The sequence below is a fragment of the Fusarium coffeatum genome, assembly GCF_003316985.1.
Source record: "Fusarium coffeatum strain FIESC_28 chromosome Unknown BRIP53273_contig_249, whole genome shotgun sequence".
NCBI classification, from domain to species: domain Eukaryota; kingdom Fungi; phylum Ascomycota; class Sordariomycetes; order Hypocreales; family Nectriaceae; genus Fusarium; species Fusarium coffeatum.
This window is the reverse complement of record NW_022158041.1, coordinates 1-21,382: the sequence shown is the minus strand read 5'-3', so window position 1 is coordinate 21,382 and position 21,382 is coordinate 1. Positions and strand designations below refer to the sequence as shown.

Below are 21,382 nucleotides of genomic sequence, written 5' to 3'. Positions count from 1 at the left end.
TTACGCTGTGCAAAATATGAATCCGGGGTCAATCGGAGACCGGTGCTCACTCCATCGGCCCGCTACTGGGAGGATCAGGGAGAGATCAGGGATGCCTAGCCAATGATAGGCTCTTTAACTCCCCGACATCTGTTGGTCGTAAATTCACACCTGGCTTTTAACTTGTTTAAGTTGTCCTTTGTCGACGACCCTGTCAAACTGCACTTCTGTTTCAACGTCCTTCCTTATTAGATACTATGCAAGAAAAGACATTACTTGACTACTAGCTAAGTAGTTGGGTGATTACGTGATCGTTGGTTGTACATGATCAACAGCTAAACACGCGAGGTGACTCAGAGTATCAGCTCCAGGGTTGTTCTTTGTTCTATCAACAAAGTCACATACGTCGAGAAACTTGTAGCGTATTGTACAAGATTGTATTATTACTCTCTATCAAGTCCCTTCCGGGTAACTCGAATATGCTACAAAAAATGCCTGAACTTCCTTCTATCCAAGTATGGAGTGACAAAGGTAAACCCACACTTCTCGTTTCAACAATAGCTTGCTAACCTAGACTCCAGATCTGATCAGTGGGAGCACCTGGCAGGTCTCACATATCTCGTACTGGGAAGAATACCGATGGCAATCGGTTGACTTGGTCATCACTAACCTCCATCAACACAAAACACCAACTTGCAACGAGGGTCTGCGACTGATTCTGGTCGAGGAGGGGACATCGACGCCTCTGGAGCCAGGATCCTTGGGGTCAAATGAGGCCTATGACTTCTTGCTTCAGACACTCTTGGTACCCGTAAGTCAGAGTCAAAGGCGTCTCATCAAACTCATCGTGCCACGATCAACTGGCTACATTGCGCGATCCGACATAATTCCTCTACGCCTCCACGACTGTCCACATGTGGAAGTTGTCAGATCCTTTGTTCAACCTCTTCAAGCTTACAAAGAATCACCATTTGTATTGGACAAAAACGAAATCAGCTTGTCAGACATATTTAAGGAATCTGTAGCAGGCCTTTTAGTCTTCTCGGACCCCAACTCGGACCTTCAAGTCATCTCATCTGAGCTAGAACAAGAGCTAGGCAATCGACTGTCATTCCCCTGGCTCATTCACGAGACACCCCGTGAGCGGACTCTCGTGCTCGTTGAAGCAAACAGCTCTCATCCCCAAGATGGACTTGGTCTGTACACAGCAGCCAAAGCCCTGGGTATCAAGCTGGTGGTATTGGATGAAGCGGATCATTGGCTCGCCAGCAACGAAGGAGACGGCTTTCGTGAGGCATTTATGCCGATAACACTCACCAACCCGCCTAAGCCAGAACTTACAGACCATATTCTCACTGCTTTGAAGTCGTACGGCAAGCCTGTCGATGGCATCATGACGACTGCGGATACGTACTGGCCTTTTGTCGCTGAGGCGGCTATAGCTTTGGGTCTTCCTGCAGCGTCACCAGAGGCTTTCCAGATCGCCACGAACAAGTACAAGACCAGCGTTTTTGCTGGCCATCAAGCACATCACGCCTCTAGCCCCGAAGAAGCCGCTTTAATAGCTCAGAGGGACGACTTATCTTACCCCCTGATTGCCAAACCGTGTGGAGGATGGAGTTCTGAGGCAGTCTATCGTGTTGACTCTCCTGATGCCCTGAAAAAGGCTATTGGTGCGATCTTCTCATCTCGACATGGTCATGAGCTTGTGATTGAGCCATACTGTGACGGACCTGAAGTTGACGTTAATCTCGTTCTGCAAGATGGGCAAGTCCTCTTCTTTGAAGTTTGCGATGACTTGCCCAAATCAGCGGACGTCAATGGGCCAAAGGTTGGATCGCTGTCTACGTTTCACGAACTTTGCAGCGTTTACCCATCTGAGCTACCGAAACAAGAGATTGAGCTATTACGCGATACTTTTGTGGACATATTGCTGTCACTGGGACTTACTAGTGGTGTGTTCCATCTCGAAGGGCGCGTAGAGAATTCGGCAGTCGAGTACAAGGAGCAAGCCAACGGTAGCATGGAACTCACCGAAAGGACAAGTGATATGATGAATGGGAATGACCAAGTCAAGGAGCCAAAAGCATGGTTGATCGAGATCAATCCTCGTCCTTTGGGCATGACGGGCTCTCAAATCATCGAGCACACGTACGGCATCGACTACTGGGGTCTAGCTCTCCTACTCACCGTCAATGACACTACTCGCTCTCGCGCGCTTGCTGTACCATTCAAAACTGGCCCTCAGTATACCAGTGCCATGGTCTTCATCCCCGCCGACTTTCCGTCATCTTGTCAAGGGATCTTTGACTCGGATGATATCTGCAAAGAGCTGTTCTCACGCAGACCTGATCTCGAAGCATTTGTAAGTCGGTGTGGATGTTTGGTCAAGCGCGGACAGAAGGTTCCTCATCCCAGTGAGGGTCGCAACACGTTTGTTGCTTATTTCAACGTCTTCTCTCGAAGGAGTCGTCAAGAGGCGACGGATATTGCAAGACAGGTTCGAGAGGAAGTCCGGTACCAGTTCAAGTAGTTGTCAAATGCACCATTTTTGCTTCTATCTATAATCGTTCTTTTTTATGCATTGTTAGAAAGTGGACGCCATACTCGTTCCTGCATTCTGATCGTATCTCTGCAGTGTTGTCATCAGACGTGCTGCTCTATGATCTAGATGAGTGTACGAAGTTCGTAATCGCTCCACAGGTAGCTTTACGCTGTGTCTAGGATCGTCAAGGTGGCCATTCAACCCCTGTACCAACTTCCGTACCCGCCTAAGTTCGGTAATAACAATGTTTCTCCATATCACATCTGTTTCCTCGCCCTCTACTCTGTAGTGACCCAACAGAAGTTGATCGCGCTGACCATGGCCGCTGTCACTTGGCCTTGGAATGCCAGGAAAAGAACCAGAATCTTGGAAGTTATGTTGGCCCAATTCAGTGCTTCTGCACTCCCTCCATCGTGAGATTATACTTTCGATGAGTATTAGAATCATGTCAATAGACACAAGTGCCAGCATAGGTCCAGCAATTCCCAACTGGGTTGACGGGTACTGTAACACTCGGTGTACCGATTTTGTGCTTGTGTTGACAACATGCATCGTCCTATCAATGCTAAGTGGTAGGATTCCGAGCTCAGTCTCCAGGTTGGATAAGACCTTCACAAAGACACCGATACCTGGTCGACCGGCTGATGTGGAAGCGTCCCCTGGCCCCCTTGACTGTGGTTGTCGAAGCTGGGACATGACGTTGCTGCTAACACGTGTTGATACAGCTTCGAAGGAAGAGTAAGGATATTTAGGTCGCGTTGCGTGGCCTGAAGCCGATGCTGGTGGCGTTAGTAGAGTTGTAGTAGTAAATGTAGAGGCCATAGGCAGTCCAGGTGTGGATGTTTCGAAAGGGCTAGGCATGTCTAGATTGTCCATGTTGGTCCAGAGAGCGTCATCAGTATTGAACTGACCGAAATCCGAGAGCATGTCAATGCTGCTCCCATCATCCGCTGCCATTCCGAGCTGATGGTTCTCAGAAAATGCCCCCCAGTCGATAAAGGGTAGCAGATCGACATCTGCAGGGGAAGCACCAACATCAGTCCGGTCAACTGTATTTCCCATACTCAGTGAATGAGAGCGAGGATGTCGTCCTGTGCCATTGGAAATGGAAGGCTCCATGTCGTGTGAGCGATCTGTGGTCACATTCGGTCCCCGTGAGCCACCTTCACCTGCTGGATTTGATGATGAAGCACCAGATATTGACACTCTGTCCGAATTGCGCGCTGGCCTACGACGGCCTCTTGAACAACGGCCCACCATAGAGATCTCAAAGTGGCATTCTAGTCCTGAAAAAGTCAATCTCAAATCTGATAGCCGTGCTTGGCAGAACGCATATGCACATGTTAATTGGTACATACCAGCGTTGAGACATCGTTGACAACCCGTTTTTTCGCCTGTGCATTTGACCTGTTCACCGCAATCATATCAGTCTTGCTTTCTCTTCTGTGACATGACCGGACTGAAGATTCGTACTTTTGAGGCATGGCATTCGTTGCATGCCGAGCGTAGCCGAAACCCAGCTGGAGTGGTGTTGTTGTGTCCTTGCATCACTCCTCTCCTCGAGAACCAAAAAGAGTCCTCTGCACCTCCAGCGAAAGATCTGACTTGGTTGGCTTTCCAAGTATATAGTCGGCCACCGGTTTGCCCCTTGCTTCGGTTCACATCTACCTATGCTTGCTGACGATACCTTCAAATGGCGGACCATGGGGTTGCACGAATCCTTCAGTGGGGGCTGACTGCTTGAACGGATGAACAAGCATCGATCTATCACCTGGATCTAGACGGAATAGGGAGGTAATAGCTATGTGCTTACGCATGTCTATGCAACAACGCCCCAATGATTGGTTTGGATATTGTTTATACAGTCCTAGATGAGCTTGATTCTGCGACTTCCGGTTTCAGATAGCTGTGCGATTACATGACTTGCTGAGCAATGGCTTTGTGAAACAGAATATCATCTCGATTGACAGATATGCTGATTAATAATGAATGACGCTCTCACACAGCCCAAACTACAATTCATATCGACTACTATCTAAGATCTTCCACTACAATCTTCGCCTCACATCATCACCGTTCTCTCTCTCCTGCACTACCTCGCCTCCCCCCCTGCTTACGCAGCTCGTAAATGTGCCGATTCAGCCAATACCGCCGCAGATTTGCATCATCCATGTCCCGCGCACCCCGGATAGTCCCGCAGCACCTCTTTTCCCCCGCGCCGCACCAGCAGGTGAACTCACGCGCCATGATCCATTCGGTACTCGGGTAGAAGACTGATAGAACGTCACCCTTGCGGAGCGGACGGTCGCGGCTTACCCTGACCTCCCATGTTGATGTGTCGCATTCGAGGGTAGGAGAGCACGAGTGATTGCAGTAGTATAGGTCCGAGTTCCAGATGAAGTGAGATGAGGTACCGCTCTGGACGGTGTCGTAGTCTCGTTTGGACGTGGGCGTGACGCCGTTGATTCGGGCGAAGATGGCACCAGCTGGTAGATCTACAAGGGACTCTGCCCATGACTTGTAATAGCTTTTGCTGCTGGTGCTTATGCTAGTGCTGCTATCACTATCACTGCTATTTTCATCCGTCGTTGATATTACCACTTCCTTGTGGACGACCATGAGCCTGTCAAGGTCGGGATTAACCCATGCGGGAGCCAACAAGGGTTCTGCGGCGGTTGAATCCTTCGGACGTGGACCTGTGGCCATGTTGTACAGTAGTCTATGTGATGTTGGGTACTTTTGAATGCTACTGCGTGGAATAAGATCCTGTTGATGCATACTCATCTGATGATCCGCGGGTGCTCGCCTGGGGACTTATAGCCTACGCGGTAACCGCGAGACTCATCTAATCTGTAGACATGTCATATCAAGGTTGTTCAAGTAACCTTTGACACTCGGTCACCGAACAAAGCCTGGGCTATCCACCGAAATGTGAGATACAGCAACACTAGGTATCCAATGATGAACGGCAACAACTTCCAAGATTGTTCTTCCTGGAGACTGGCAGGTGGGCAACAGAAGAAGTGTTCTCCAAAGCTTAGGTTAAAGAAACAAAGTAGCCTAGGTTCTAGTTTAAAATAGCATAATATGATCAAATTATTTCATCTCTTATGCTTTGTAAGTCAATTCTGATACCCTAAGAACTTGGTGAGCCGGGGAGATGAACCTTTGTCATGTAGCCAAGAGTTTTGACAAGCCAAGATACCAAGACACAATATCATAGGGTCAGTCTTGCTTGAGATCTCAAGTGCCATGGAAACTTCACGAACTCCCCGAACAAAAAAGGGGTTGCAGAGGACGTACTTCCAGGGCAAAGGTTGTAAGAGCAGATGAATCTCTTCAAACACGGTAGTCTTGTCAGGAATCCCAGCCCAGCTTCATGAGTTTCCTTACTGTGTGCTAGACATTATTTTTCCTTGGATGGGGCAACATTCGCTTATCCAGTTTAATAACTTGTATCATGCACATCTTTACGAAATCCTTCGTCTTCAAAAGGTAGCTCCCGCGATGGCAAAGAAACAGTGTGATATCTTCAATAAACGAAAGCTTGATTGACCAACTACAACTTTGCTCCTCTACGCTCTTTTTCACTAACTAGATGGTCTGGAAACTTCCAAAGACGGCACAGCTCCTCCAACAAGGATGCCTCTTCACGTGAAGATGCCTTCGGAACATCGCCCAGGCGGCGGAGAATAATAGACACTGCCTTCTCTCCCAGAACAGGCATGAACTTAAATGCATGATCACAACCCCCGGAAGCGACAAATAAACTTGTCCCAAAGGATGGGTGATAGTCAACAATGAAATCATACGATGGGGTGTCATTGTACCAGCATCGACGGACACGGGTAAATGGTCGCACTGCAATACTGTTTAGCAGGGGATCATGTCGTTTCGACACGTCGAGACTCCCAAAATCATCTTGCGGGCCGAGAAGTTCGAGGAGAAATCCCCGGAACGCTGCAAGTGCCTTGTTGACAGCCGGGCTTTCAGGGTCGTCGTCGGTGACTTTGCCTCCCCAACCGGTGCTGGGGTTTGCCCAGTCGGGCTGAATGTTAGAGTCGGCTTCCGATCGAAGCCTAGCGGCCTCATCCCTGTCCATGAGATGGGCGCTTTTAAGGATTTCAACCCTGCTGCCGGTGGAGCACTGGCCGAGTTTGAGGCAGTTATCCTGGTCCGGCCCAACGCAAAAGACTCCGCGGTGCGTGTTGACGATCAAGGGCCACTGTCTTTTCCTCAGTTCCTGGGCTTCGGATTCGGTCAGTTGTATGTAGGCGACAAAAGCGCTCTCGACAGTGCACATGTTGGGGAGTTGGAGGATGCGGGACGAGTGGCAGCCGGCGGCGATGATGGTCAGGTCGGCGTGTATTTCGGTCTCGTCAATGAGGACTACGCCGTTGACGCGAGCTCCGCCGTTTGAGTACAGGAGCTTCTGCACTTGGCCGACACGGAGGTCAACCCGGCCCATGCGGATAAGTTTTTGTCGTAGCCATTCTATGGTTGCTCCTGAGTTGGCGTAGCCGCAGTCTTTGGAAACAAACCCCCTCTGGCTTGATTTTGATTCCTGGCCTGTTTCGTTGCTAACCTCTGTCTTGCCTTGCAAATTGGATCGAATCTCATCCAGTGAATCCCAAATCTCCAATGCTCCTGCGCCCCCCGGTGTCATCTCACACCCCGTAGCATAGGCATCTTTGACGTAATTCACAGTCTCCCCCTTCTTCTTTGGTGCTCCTAGAGGCCCTCCTTCTCCCGAAAACAGCAACCTCTGCTCGACGTATCTCCCATCAGCACCCCAGTCAGTACGCCAACGCTCCACAGATTCGTAGGCGAGCGCGGCGTAGGGACCTTTGGGATAAGCACGACGAACGATGCGAGAAGTGTCGGAGTTTGCAGCACCTGGGTTCTGTACCGAAGTAGACGGAAATTCCGGTTCAAAGTTCCAGGCATCAAGAAGGATGATTTGACTTTTGGAGAACTTTTGATTGAGGCTCATGTAATATGCGGTGGACACTGTGCAGGGTAGGGTGTTAGTGATTTCTTGACTATAATTGGTTGATCTTAGATCTCAGTGCCCAGGGAATGGTAAGCGCTCACGTCCAAAGACACCAGAGCCAACGATCAAGATTCGGTGGGGGATAGCCATGACGTCTACTCGTAGTATGGTCGTGTAAAGGAGTTGATATGCTGGGGTAACTCACCCTCTTGGTGATGTTTATGGGGTACTAGTAGTTGATTCCATAACTTACTTGATCATCATCCTTCATGTCAGTATAAGCTAAGCCCTGCACGTCGGTGAGAAACATAAGCATCGGCCGCCTGAATGATCAGTCTGACCTCGACAAGTCCATCGTTCGTCAGGGGTCATGTCATGCATTATACGGACCGATGCAGGTCAGGTTTATCCCCGATGTTTTGAGCGGCGACTTAGTGTCGCAGCCAAGCTACGGAGATTTTCCATTAGTTGTATTCGTAACTCCGGCACTATCTGCGGAACGGGCCGTACCAAGTCCATCGCCGCGCCGGTCCCATTATGGTCGCGTGATCTGTGCAAGCTTATGGTGTTGTCGGAGGCGGATGTTTTTATCGAATATGTCTTTGAATGATGGCTGTGGCAAGAGCATGCCCAGTGTGTTTGAGTGACCATGAACAAGCAAGACGCCGCAGCTTCTGACAGTCCGAAGAAAGTGGATGACTGGGTTGCCTACCCTGCAGTTGTGGAAAAGCATGCTTTGAGCGATGAAGTTGGCGGTTTGATGTCCAAAGAGAGAGGAACTTCAGCACAATATAGATGCACTGAACTACAACCACTTTATACTCAAAATGTGATTTAGTTGAGCGATATCGATTTAATCTATCTAAGAGCAGTCTCATTTAGGTCACATCGCATTTAGTATGTGTCAACAAATGTCATGACGATTGAGTAGAGTGTATTTATATTGCAGTCTATCTATTCCAACCAAGGTGGATAAGCATGTCATTTCATACAATTTACTGAATGATCCCACAATCCCAATTTGAAATATGTCTAAGTGTTGTTTCCTTTCGAGTTGCAGCTTACTAGCTCCTCCCTCAGTTCTTGTTGATATCTCGCACCAGACGGGGAGTAACCCAGGGATACGGATAATCTACCTGCCACCAGTTCAAGCTGCAATCCATTAGTATAACCATAGCCCGGAGAGGAAAGGGGAGAGTAACTCACAATGACTTGCGTCCCGAAATTCGCGGATGAACAGCCCACGATCCACCAGCAATAGCCTTGTGCTTTCCTTTCATGAAATCAGCTGCAAAGTATGCAAGTCAGTCTACATCAAGATTGAAAAATGGTAGAAGGTATACCACTATAGCCAGGATAGATGTCCATAGGCTTAAAGTTCGGCTGAGGAGCAAACCACGAACTAGACCACTCCCAAGCACCACCCATATCTCCCAAACCCGACAGACGTCCACCGTTCTGAGTCACAGGAGTAGGGTGAAAATTCTGAAGACCAGTATTACAGCCTGTAAGATCAACAAAAATCTCCTCAGGATCAACTCTCTTATCCTCAGCCTCAACGTCGTTATGCGGAAGAGCAGCCTTCTTCTGCTTCTCGACGTGCTCGTGAATACTGCGCACCTCATGTAGAGTTGGGATTCGAGCACCGACCCATTCGGCATAGGCTTCAGCTTCTTGGTATGAGGACATGAGGGGCCAGTCTAGAGCCAGGGCGAGAGGGATAGGGCCGTAGACAGTTTTGATAGCGTGGGTGTTGATGAACTGCTCGAGAGCGTCATTCTTGACTCCATTGCCATTGGTGGAGTGACCATTATGCTCATGGCCGTTGAGTCCGTTACCGTTACCGTTGGTGTGGTGGCCATCGACTCCGGTAATATCCGAGTTGGGCAGTTTGGTCCAGGAAACTGGGATCGACTCTATCTTGCCGGTTGAGACAAGGTAGGTCGCATACTCCTCATTGCAAACCGGACGAGCCTGAGCCTCGAACTCGGGCATGGAGACAGAATAAGGCTCACGCTCATTATCCCAAGCAAAGAACCGATCAGGGCCATCATCACTCTCTGGATCATCAAACCCAATAGTAAACTCCTGAGCAGGGATTTGGAACCATTGGTTTTCAACACGTTCAAGGTAGGCTTTCTTAGCCATAGCTGCGAAGTCAGGGGCTGGACCTGGTGGAGGCTTGATGTTGGGGCTCTGAAGAGTCATGTATAGAAATGTCTCAAGGTGAAGGGCTATCCTAGTTAGTTTATCTTGTCTATACAGCAACGAGGTATATGGCCGTAGTCAAGACTCACCTTCATGCTCAAACCCAATCCAGATGGCCCGCTCAATAGTTCGGTTACCAAATGTCTTTGGATCATCATATAAGCCAATAATCCTCTGATTGACATGATCACGATAATCGAGGATATTCTGTAGCGAAGGCCACGTCTTTGGAAGTTCGCTGTGGTCATGACACTGGGTGGGGTCGTTCACATCAGGATCGATGCCTCTTCCAAAATAGTCATGATAGACGGCTGGTTCGACGGGCTTGCCGTTAGTAGCTCGTGTGAGGTGAATGTCTTCACTTCGAAAATGTTAGTCTTCTCATCCCCACATATGGGCGATGAATGGGTGTAGAGACGTTACTCACAAGGCTGGAATGTGACCAAGGTAGAAGAGAAGGGGGTTCCGAAGAGGAATTGGCTGCTCCATCAACGCCTCAGCGGGAATCATCTTGGTCGTGACAAGATGCCATGCTGCCCACAAGTTTTTCCATTCTTGCAGAGACGGAAGGGGCTTTGCAGCATACTCCTTGGGCTTGAGAGGGAAAGCGTATGACTTTGAGGTAAGTGATCCGATTGCCATGTTGAAAGGATATCTTGGAGTTGTCTCTGAATCTGAATGTTTGTTGAATACAATCACATACAAGACATGAAATAAATTAAAGTCAATTGGCAACTAACTCGTTGTGGATATATAGTCTGAGACATAGATAGGCCGTTGCTATGTCTTATCTCGGGGATTTTCCATCGTCAGTCACTGGCGCTCATCTTGGTAGTGTATCATCACAACAGATACAAGGCAAGCGACTATGGAATCCTGTGACGAGAAAGGACTCGCGTAATTGCCCATTGGCTGCATCGACTCTTCAATTCTGCTATGAGGATGCTGTTCCCTGACAACTCGGTGGCCGTCCTTTGTCAGGACACGACGTCCCAATATCCCATCGCGTACTATAATAGGTAATGTTAACTTACCTTACCCACCTCGTACGTTGAAGTCGAGTAGTCTCATCGGCCACCGATGGTCCGGCCCGAGCGTGTTACACTGCTGATCAATGATGCAGTCAGATCGTATAGTCAGTGTCTCAGTGGTATGCACACTGTTGATACTGTACTGCAGGGACCTTCTACAGGGAGTCCCATTGACAGAAACACCTTCCTCTTGCAGCATAACAGACTGGGGCCCGTCCAATGAAGGACGTTGCCGAATTCGAGTCTCACCAGGTGTCATCAGCATTTACACCCTGTAATCATTGCCAGATCCAGAACAAAGATGCTGAAATGACAGTGACAAGCTTTACCAGGTGTGTTCTGCAAGGGACCTTTGACAAACAGTAAACTGCACAACCAACAGGTGTGACTTGATTTGACTCATCTCATTCAGCACTGACGCGCTGGGCCAACATGAATCCTCAAGCTTTCTTCTTTCATGATTCTGTATCAATTGTATACGATTCTCTGACTGCCCCTGACAAACCGCTGGCCAAGCCACTCGCCCGCCATGGCCTCCACTGAAGCTGTAGCTTCTACAGACGACCATCAACGCGCTGTTCTTGAGCGGCAATTACATGGTCTACCGAATGATGCAGGCCAGCCAATCTCCAAGCCAAACATCACCATCTACGCGACGAAACTCGATAAAGTCATTCTCAGCCTAAGCTCCATCTGTGCCATCATCGCTGGTGCTCTGAATCCTCTTGTTCCTGTCATCTATGGTGTTATTGTCAGCGTATTCAATGGCTTCAGCAACGGATCAGTGGAAGCTTCCAAGCTACGCTCCGAGATTTCCACCTTTAGTCTCTACTACGTCTACCTAAGTATTGCTCTTTTCGTCTTCACTTACCTGGGCACCCTCGGCTTCTACTTCAGCGGCGACCGTATCGCTAGAGCCTTACGCATAGCCTATCTCGAGGCTGTCATACGCCAAAACATGGTCTTCTTTGATGTTTTGCGTCCCGGAGAGATCTCCAACCGTATCATGTCTGATATGGGTATTCTCCAGGAAGCGATCACCAGTAAAATATCAATCATGCTCAGCGCCGTCGCCACTTTTTGCGCTGCTTTCGTTATTTCCTTCATCATGTACTGGAAGACCGCTCTCATACTGAGCCCTTTCTTCGTTACTATCCTTATCATGTTTTCTGTCGGTGGTTCATATAGTGTGAAGCATCAGAAAGTGTCGAGACAGAGGTACAGTCATGCGGCTGGTATCCCGGAGGAAGCCTTTGGCGCTATCAGACAGGTAGCTGCTTTTGGGATGCAGACCTTTGTGAGGGAAAAGTACTCCCAGGGACTAAAGGAAGCGGCAGCAGCAGAACGAAAGGCACAGACCATCGTCGCTTGTTTGATCGCCTCTATGTGCGCCATGCCTTGTCTCATCTACTCCCTCTCGTTCTGGACAGGATCAATCTTCTTGGCGAGGGGCGAGACGTCCGTGGCTTCCATCACATCGACTACACTGGCAGTAACGATTGGTATGTTTGCCATCATTCGCATTGCTCCCTCCATGCAAGCACTGGTTTCCGGTATCGCTATCTCTGGATCCTTGTTCGAGACGATATCCAGAAGATCTCCGCAGGATCCGTTAGGAGATAAGGGGGAAATTCCGGAATCTTTATCTGGAAACATCCAACTGAACAATGTCGACCTTGTCTACCCTTCTAGAGACCAGGCAAAAGTATTGGACAATGTCACTTTGCAGTTCTCTGCCAACAAAACGACTGCCATTGTCGGTCCATCTGGAGGTGGAAAAAGTAGCATCTTGGGTCTTGTTGAACGATTTTATGAACCCACCAGTGGCTCAATTTCCGTCGATGGAAATGACATCCAGTCAATCAATCTGCGCTGGCTCCGGCAACAGATTGGACTGGTAGATCAAGACCCCGTTCTTCTTGATGCATCTATTTACGAGAATATCTGGTACGGCTGTGCAGATGTAAACGACAAAACACCTGAAAGCAAGCGCCTTGACTTGGTTATCGATGCTGCCAAGAAGGCATATGCTCACGAATTCATCATGGCTTCATCGAATGGTTACCAGACCCGTGTTGGTGAGAAAGGGATGCAATTGTCGGGAGGTCAAAGACAACGGATTGCAATTGCTCGTGCACTCATTCGGGACCCAAATATTCTTCTTCTGGACGAAGCCACTTCTGCTCTCGACTCAGCATCAGAAAAGGCCATCCAAGCCGCTATCGACATTGCATCCAAACACCGCACCACAATCATCATTGCTCATAGACTGTCAACCATCAGGAACGCCGACCTGATTGTTGTACTGAGCCGAGGCCAGGTTGCTGATCAGGGCACTCACGATGAACTTATGGCTCGGAGTGGGTTGTATGCGGACCTAATCGAGAAGCAGCAGATCAAAGAAGAGAGCCAGAAAGAAGCCGGTGCTTCAATCGGTCAGGACGACGAGGTAGATGTAATGCCTGGAACACAAGGGGCTACTCAAGAACCAGAGAATGAAAAGGCTGGAGCCACAGAGACAGCAAAAGTTGAAGACACAACGAATGGAGACCCTTCTTTATCTGTACCCAACAAAAAAGGTGCTCTCTCGTTCCTGCTAGACATGAGTAAACCAGATTGGAAGATTCTCGCGATCGGCCTCATATTCTCCATCCTCGCAGGCTTGGAAATTCCAGCGTATGTACTTCCAGACTTCATCCTTCTGAACGTCACGCTGACTGATATGTGACAGGGAATCCATCTTCTTTGCCAAGCTGCTCACAATCATTGGCCTCCCTGAGAACAAGTACTCCCAGCTCAGGAGAGATGTAAACTTGTGGTCTGGCCTCTACGTTGCTCTCGCAGCGGCAGGATTTGTATTCTGGTTAGGCGTTGGAACAACTCTGGCATACGCTACACAGAAACTCTCGAAACGCGTCCGAGAAACTTGCTGTGACAAAATAACTGTTCAAAGCATGGAATTCTTTGATGAAGCCAAGAACTCTCCAAGTGCACTTTCCAATGCCCTCTCAAAAAGCACTGATGACCTCGCCGGTATGGGCGGGTCAGTCATGGGCGGCATTCTGACCTTTACAGCTACCATTATTAGTGGTATTGCTGTCTCTCTCGCTGTCGGATGGAAGTTGGCCCTAGTGTGTACAGCAACAATCCCAGTCGTTGTGGCCTGCGGATGGCTACGTCTTCAAGTCCTTGCTGCGTTTGACGCTCGCATCAGACAAAGTGGAGTGGACTCGGCTGCATACGCTGGTCAGATCGTGAGATCAATGAGGACTGTGGCTTCCTTGGGCCTTGAAAAGCGAGTCCTTGATATGTACGGAGGATTCCTGTCTAACCATGCAGCCAAGTCTCTACGATCGATACTTGTCACGTCTGCACTCTACGCTGCCTCCTCTTCGGTCGTCTACTTGTGTGCCGCACTGGGCTTCTGGTATGGTGGAATTCTGATTGTTAATGGAGAGTATTCTGCCTTCCAAGTCTACGTCTGTTTCGTCTGCCTTATTTCGGGATCACAAATTGCTGGATCCATTTTCACTTTTGCCCCTGATGCTGGGAAGGCAATGCACGCCGCTCAAGAACTTCAGAAAATTGCCGCGCTTCCGGGCGGCGATGAGGGACCTACCACCGAGAGCACACACAGGAAGCAAGCAGTACTGAACAATCTTCTAAATGGACCTGACCCTTGGCAGGTGAAATTCCAGGACGTCTCATTTGCATATCCCTCACGTCCTCACAAGTCCGCTTTGAGTCAATTCACTGTTTCGGTTGAACCAGGTAAAACACTTGCTCTGGTCGGTCAGAGTGGCAGTGGTAAGAGTACTTGTCTTGCTTTACTGGAGCGCTTCTATACACTACAGCATGGGCAGATTCTTGTTGACGGGCAAGACATCCGCAGCCTCGATCTGAACAGTTATCGACAGGCAATTTCACTCATCAGTCAAGAAGCCGTCATCTTCTCGACTTCTATGAGGGACAATATCGCAGTTGGGCTTGTGGGACAAGATGTTCGTGACAATGAGATTCTGGCTGCGTGTCGTCAAGCAAATATTCTCGACTTTGTCAATTCCCTACCGTAAGTACTACGCACCTCCGCATTTCACTCTCGGAACTAACAGAATACAGCGACGGACTCGCATCACCAGTAGGAACAGGTGGTAGTATGCTCAGCGGTGGCCAAAAACAACGCATCGCCATCGCCAGGGCATTTTTACGAAAGTCTAAGCTACTCCTGCTTGATGAGGCTACGTCTGCATTAGACAGTGAATCCGAGGCAGTCGTGCAGACAGCCATCGAAGCGGTTAAGAAGAACAGGACCACGATCATGGTGGCTCACCGATTGAGCACAGTTATGAATGCTGATGTGATATGTGTTATGCGTGAGGGATCTGTAGCTGAGATAGGTAGTCCGCAGCAGTTGCTGGCGAGGAGGGGATTGTTTTGGGAGATGGTCAACATGCAGAGTCTAAACTGATAGACATAAGGACTCAGAGAGCTTCATAGAGAGACAGGACTAATAGAATTACTGGATTGGAATAGGACTGAGCTGCAACCAAGAACAGAACCTCTTCATCTGATGTGATCGTTGGTCGACATGCCTGTACATAACCCTTGAGATTCGTTCGAATCATGCATAAGCAGAGGTACACAACAGGTAGTAAAAGGACCGTACCGGCGTCTAAGTGTGTACGCATGGCCAGGCTCGGTCACCGAGGTTCGAATTCGCACCGGCTATAGCGCCTCATTCGATATATGACCAGTAAGCACCCAGCCTCCAAGGACTGTGCCGTCTTGAGTTTGTATGGCCAACGCTGATTAACAATAGTCAAGCAGATCTTGTCCTCATAGTGCGAGAATCTCCTACTATCTTCCAAGTATATCAAATTTGGAATAAATCAAACATCCATTAACTCACTCTATATTGCTTACAACGGGGCTTCTGCGATACTTACAACAATGAATCCAGATTCAAAGCTGCCAGTCAATGGGAACGGTACGTCTCATGAGCGGCAAATGGAATATTGGACTCGACAGCTTGAAAGGAGCAACCCAGCCGAATTTCTGCTTGACAAGCCACGACCAGGGGTACTCTCTACAAGCAATATCAGTAAGCAGGAGCTCAACATCACCGGCTCACTCTACGACCACCTTCAGCGGTTCTCCAACGACCATCAAGTGCCCCCTCTTTCTATTCTACTCGCCGCATTCAGGGTAACTCTATACAGACTCAGTGGTACTGAAGATGCTACCATTGGAACCAACAAGTCTGGAGTAAGCCCGAGTCCGGAAGATGTTGATACTGAGCAGTCTCCTAGGTCGAGAGACTTGCAGTGCATTCGAATCAAAGTTCACGACGAGCTCACATTTGAGCAAGTTGTACGATTAGTCCATGCGACTTTGAAGGATGAACATCTCATTCAGCAAATGTCATTCGAGGATCTCGTCTCTGAGATACTTCCCCAAGGGTCAGATCTATCTCGACATCCCCTGGTCCAGATGGCATTTTCTTTGGACTCTGCAAGTCCAACTAGAGCCCATGTTACAGCAAATGGGGACACAGCCGGTAGGCGTTCAAGCAGCTTCCCCGTGTTGGATCTTGAGTTCCGTCTGTCGCAAGCTTCCGGAGGTCTCTATGGACACGCCTCTTTCTGTACGGACCTCTTCCATGAAGAGACTATCCGTGCCATCATCGAGGTTTTCTACGAGGTCCTGAACCGCGGGATGGAGGAACCACAGACTCCTATTGCCTCGTTGCGGATCAGCGGAAAAAATACCCCTGAGATAAAGGCGATATCGACCGACTCTCACTACTCTCGTGACTCAAGTATCATCCAAGTCTTTCAACGTCAAGTAATCGCTACGCCTGTTGCCATAGCTGTCAAAGATTCATTCCAGCGGATGACATACGACGAACTTGACAAAGCTTCCGGCATTATTGAGATATGGCTGAGAAACAAGGGACTTGCGCCGGAGACTCTTGTTGGTGTCTTGGCACCACGCTCTTGTCAGGCAGTCGCTGCCATCCTGGGTATTCTCAAGGCCAACCTAGCTTATATGCCTCTGGATGTCAAGGCGCCAGCGTCTCGCATTAGTGCGATACTTTCAGCGGCTCCGGGTCATAGAATGATTCTTGTTGGTCCTAATGTGGTATTCCCGGAATTACCACAAGCAAATGTTACACTTATCTCGATTCGGGACATTTTCGAGGCCCGACAGTCTGAGACCATCGCGGAAGTAACAAAACCATCAGCAACAAGTCTGGCATATGTCGTGTTTACATCGGGGTCAACTGGTCAACCCAAGGGTGTTATGATCGAGCATCGTGGCGTTATACGCGCTGCTGCTGTTCTTTCACCAATCTGGGGTACATGTCCTGTGGCACATATAGCAAACATTGCCTTCGACACGTCGACGTCCGAAATATACACGCCTCTGTTCAACGGTGGCACAATCATATGCGTTGATGACGTGGTTGCTATCGATGCACCCCGTCTAGGAGAGCTCTTTCACAAAGAGAGTGTTGAAGTTGCGGTGTTAGCGCCGGCGTTATTGAAGCTGTGTCTCTCCGCTTCTCCATCAACCTTGGAAGCGTTGCGTATACTATTTACGGCTGGAGATCGACTGGATACCCAAGATGCGAGAAGAGTATTGGATTTGGTTCGTGGAGGTGTCTTCAATTCTTACGGACCTACCGAGAACTCAGTTCTGAGTACCTTGTATCAATTGAGAAAAGAAGATCACTATGTCAACGGTGTTCCGATTGGCCGGCCTGTCGCATACTCGGGTGCATACGTCGTGGACCGTGAGTTGCGACAAGTTGCACCAGGAGTTATTGGAGAGCTCCTAGTTACTGGAGATGGTGTTGCTCGCGGTTACACTGACCCAGCCCGGGACGAAGGTCGGTTTGTCAACATTACCCTTGTTGAAGGACACGAACCGGTAAGAGCGTACAGGACCGGTGACTGTGTTCGGTGCCGCCCCGTCGATGGGCAGCTGGAATTCTTCGGACGTCTGGACTACCAAGTCAAGATCAGGGGCCACCGTGTCGAGCTACCGGAGGTAGAACAGGCCCTGATGATGGCAGATGAGACTGTTATAGATGCTGTGACAGTCGTTCGTGAAGTTGGTGAAAAGAGTGATCGAGATGTCGAGCTTGTCAGTTTTGTCACAATCTCCGAGGCCGATGTGAGGGAGGGTAGTCACACGAATGGAGAGACCTCAGGCGCAGACACATCGGAGCAGGGACAAGTCGATGCATGGAAAGAACACTTTGACAAGTCATCATACGCTGATATCGAAAGCCACATCGATACTGACAAGCTGGGAAGGGACTTTGTCGGGTGGACTTCGATGTATGATTGGAAGCCCATCAACCTGAACGAGATGAACGAATGGCTGGATGATACCATGACAGCACTTCTCGCTGGGGGAGAGCCTAGGAATGTTCTTGAGGTTGGAACTGGAAGTGGCATGATCCTGTTCAACCTCCCCCGATCTATACAAAGCTACGTTGGTCTAGAACTGTCAGAGCAGGCGGCGGCTTTCGCGAACAAAGCAGCCAATACGATTCCGGCTTTACGAGGGAAAGTCGATGTGCGTGTCGGCACAGTTACTGACCTTACCTCTATCGATCGCCCTCGTTCTAACAACCCGGATTTGGTTGTCATCAACTCCACAGTTCAGTACTTCCCCGGACCAGAATATCTACTTAAGGCGATCGAGAATCTCCTACAGTTGGGCAGTGTTGAAAGACTGTTTATCGGTGACGTGCGCTCATATGCCCTGTATCGAGAGTTCCAAGTCAGCAAAGCGCTTCACGGTGGTAAAGCCGGAATCGGTCTCGATTCTCTTCGACAGAATATGGCGGCTATCGAGCGTGCGGAAGAGGAGTTACTTGTCGACCCGGCTTTCTTCACTGCACTCAAAGATAGACTGCCCAATCTGATTGAACATGTGGAGATTTTCCCCAAGCGTATGGTGGCTACCAACGAGCTGAGCTGTTATCGGTATGCCGTTGTGATACATGGCAAGCCTGTCTCTACGTCGGCCAACAAACCTTTGGTGCGAAAGCTTGCAGACGGCGAGTGGATTGACTTTCAGAAGAACCAATTGACCCGCCAGTCGCTCCTTGATATGCTCGACGGTCGTGCTAAGACAAACTTTGAACCTGAGCTTGACATTGTTGCCATCAGCAACATTCCATTCAGCAAGATCGTGTTTGAGCGTCGTGTGCTTGAACACCTTGATAGTAGCAATGGCCGCAAAAGCACAGACTCAGCAGACTGGATCGAAGATTGCCGCGTTTCTGCTACTACTTCGATAGACACTGGAGTCTCCCTCTCGGCTGTGGACTTACATGAAATCGCTTTATCTAGAGGATACTTGATCCAAATCAGCTGGGCTCGACAGGCGTCACAGAATGGTGGCATTGATGCTGTTTTCTACCGCGACACTTCTTCTGAAAGAGTATCCCGAATTCGATTCAACTTCCCGGCCGACCACCAAGGACGAGACTGGAAGTCGTTCACGAACAACCCACTGCAACAACTATACTGGAGACAAGTCGAAGAGAAACTTCGGTCACATCTCAAAGCACGTCTGCCATCGTACATGGTACCCTCCGTCGTTCGGGTGCTGGAAGCTATGCCCTTAAATGATAACGGCAAAGTCGACCGTCCACAGTTGACCAAGCAAGCACAGACTCTGGTGATTTCTAAGTCGTTATCTGGTAGTTCATCAGCCTTCAAGCCTAGGGATCCTCCACGGACTGCACTTGAACGCGCAGTTTGTGATGAGTTCGCAAGTGTCCTTGGTCTGAGCCAGGATGATGTTGGCATTTCTGACGACTTTTATCACTTGGGTGGCCACTCACTCCAGGCTGCTAGACTGGTATCGCGTTTGAATCAGCGACTTGGCTGTCGACTATATGTGTCGGATCTAGTCCGCTCACCTACACCAATGACACTTAGTTCGCTGATAGCCGACTTACCAACCACCATGCGCAACGGCAATGGAGCAAACGGCGACAAGAATGATTCAAAGCTAGGGCTCAACGGACAAATCAGTAATAACTTGGAGTCACCGAGAGGGTTCTCGGAACTGTACAGTCGACCCCAGTCCAAGTTCACCATTGTGCTAATTCATGGCCTTTGGGGCCAGGGCAGTGTCTTTGCACCCATGGTACCATTTCTTGATCTTATGTTCGACGTCCTAGTTCTCGACGACCCCTTCTTTGGTCAAGCCCAAGGACCTGAGTCATTTCAGCAATGGGCCGAGATCTATCTAGACCATGTACAGGAGCGACTAGGCAACACGTCTGGAAGCACTCTCATATTTGGAGGGTACTCCCTCGGTGGACTGATTGCATATGAGATGGCCTCACTTTGGCATTCGAGACATGACGAATATCCGGCTTTGCTACTTCTTCTTGACGCAGCCATGTATGTGTCATATGCAAACAACGACAATGAGCTCGAGTATGGTCTCACTCTGTTCGGACAGGAGCAGAAACAGATGGTTCACGAACATTACTCCAAAATTTCCCCATTGACCAAGCGAGAGCCGTCTAAGACCAAGCCATACCTCGGTTCTTGCTTTTGCTTGTTGACTGCTGAATCTGAGGATAAAGGGTCGGCAGTATGGTGGTCAAAACGATGCCCAACACTCCAAGTAGACGCGATAGACTGTTCGCACCATGACTTGGTTGGGGAGTTTTCGGTAGGCGAGGTCGGACGGAGAGTGAATGAGCGATGTACAAAGGTATTGGAGAGTTGGAATTGGTAAATTCAAGCGAGGAAACCTTTGTACCTGTTATCTCATTGTAGTAGTTCATAATTGCTACTGGTGCTCTAGAAAGCGAGACAGCATAAAACACCGGCCATTCACTTGCGACTCGGATGTACATCTTCGAATAGGTAACTAGGCGGGCAAGGGAAGAATTATCCTCTAAAGCTTAGGTTACCATAATAAAGTAGCCTAAGTGCTGGTCTAAGCTAGCATAAAGTGGCCGAATTATTTCGTCTCTTATGCCTCCTCTTCTCATACTCTGAGGGTAGCCAAGATACTCCTCGTTTAAACTTGTTGTTTTATCATCTTATGTATCCCGGCAATCAGCTTCCATTTGTCCACCAATACCTGAACCCAGGTCATATCCCCTTCTCGCTTGCATACGCGTATCGTGATAAGCGGACAAGTAACCATCCCCGAAGATCGAAGTCCATTTCTCGGCCGGCGCAGATTGATAACAAGGGTCCCCAGTTCAACCCCATGGGGAACCAACCTCGATATGGACCCTGAAGTTGGACACAATAACTGACTCGTACAGCTGATTGAGTTTGTATAACAAACTTTGATCTTCATCACGAGGTAGAAACTGAGACAATCCGCAGGAACCGAGCACAGCCAAGGGTTCGAGGGGATGTCTGTCTACCGTCTCACTGGGAATACCACATCTCGATGCCATGTTGGATTTTTGGGAAAGCTTCTTTACTGCTGACGCGGACGTCGTGTAGCGTCGCACTGCAGATGTATTACCTGACCTATCAGTTTCGCCGCCGTGGGATGTCCCAATTCTTCGGTGAAGATCTATATAAAGTACAATTGGTGGTAACTCTGATACATACGACCATACCT

General features: G+C 49.1%; 5 protein-coding genes across 5 annotated transcripts; 2 read left to right on the top strand and 3 right to left on the bottom strand.

The window, feature by feature from the left end:
• Positions 1-470: 470 nt before the first annotated feature.
• On the top strand, positions 471-2,512 carry FIESC28_09534 (uncharacterized protein; the record flags this gene model as incomplete). The annotated part of the gene is made up of 2 exons (XM_031163670.1): positions 471-510; positions 561-2,512. 2 exons carry the CDS (start codon positions 471-473, stop codon positions 2,510-2,512), a joined length of 1,992 nt encoding a protein of 663 aa, XP_031012273.1.
• Positions 2,513-2,566: 54 nt separating this feature from the next.
• On the bottom strand, positions 2,567-5,230 carry FIESC28_09533 (uncharacterized protein; the record flags this gene model as incomplete). The annotated part of the gene is made up of 2 exons (XM_031163669.1): positions 2,567-3,696; positions 4,765-5,230. The coding sequence occupies 2 exons, from the start codon at positions 5,228-5,230 to the stop codon at positions 2,567-2,569; spliced, it is 1,596 nt and encodes a 531-aa protein (XP_031012272.1).
• Positions 5,231-6,083: 853 nt separating this feature from the next.
• FIESC28_09532 (uncharacterized protein) lies at positions 6,084-7,667 on the bottom strand (the record flags this gene model as incomplete). Its single annotated transcript, XM_031163668.1, has 2 exons — positions 6,084-7,534; positions 7,619-7,667. The coding sequence occupies 2 exons, from the start codon at positions 7,665-7,667 to the stop codon at positions 6,084-6,086; spliced, it is 1,500 nt and encodes a 499-aa protein (XP_031012271.1).
• Positions 7,668-8,593: 926 nt separating this feature from the next.
• FIESC28_09531 (uncharacterized protein) lies at positions 8,594-10,367 on the bottom strand (the record flags this gene model as incomplete). Its single annotated transcript, XM_031163667.1, has 5 exons — positions 8,594-8,669; positions 8,724-8,805; positions 8,861-9,751; positions 9,815-10,086; positions 10,153-10,367. The coding sequence occupies 5 exons, from the start codon at positions 10,365-10,367 to the stop codon at positions 8,594-8,596; spliced, it is 1,536 nt and encodes a 511-aa protein (XP_031012270.1).
• Positions 10,368-11,285: 918 nt separating this feature from the next.
• FIESC28_09530 (uncharacterized protein) lies at positions 11,286-20,619 on the top strand (the record flags this gene model as incomplete). Its single annotated transcript, XM_031163666.1, has 5 exons — positions 11,286-13,432; positions 13,488-14,825; positions 14,876-15,153; positions 15,717-20,336; positions 20,603-20,619. 5 exons carry the CDS (start codon positions 11,286-11,288, stop codon positions 20,617-20,619), a joined length of 8,400 nt encoding a protein of 2,799 aa, XP_031012269.1.
• Between the last annotated feature and the right edge of the window lie 763 nt (positions 20,620-21,382).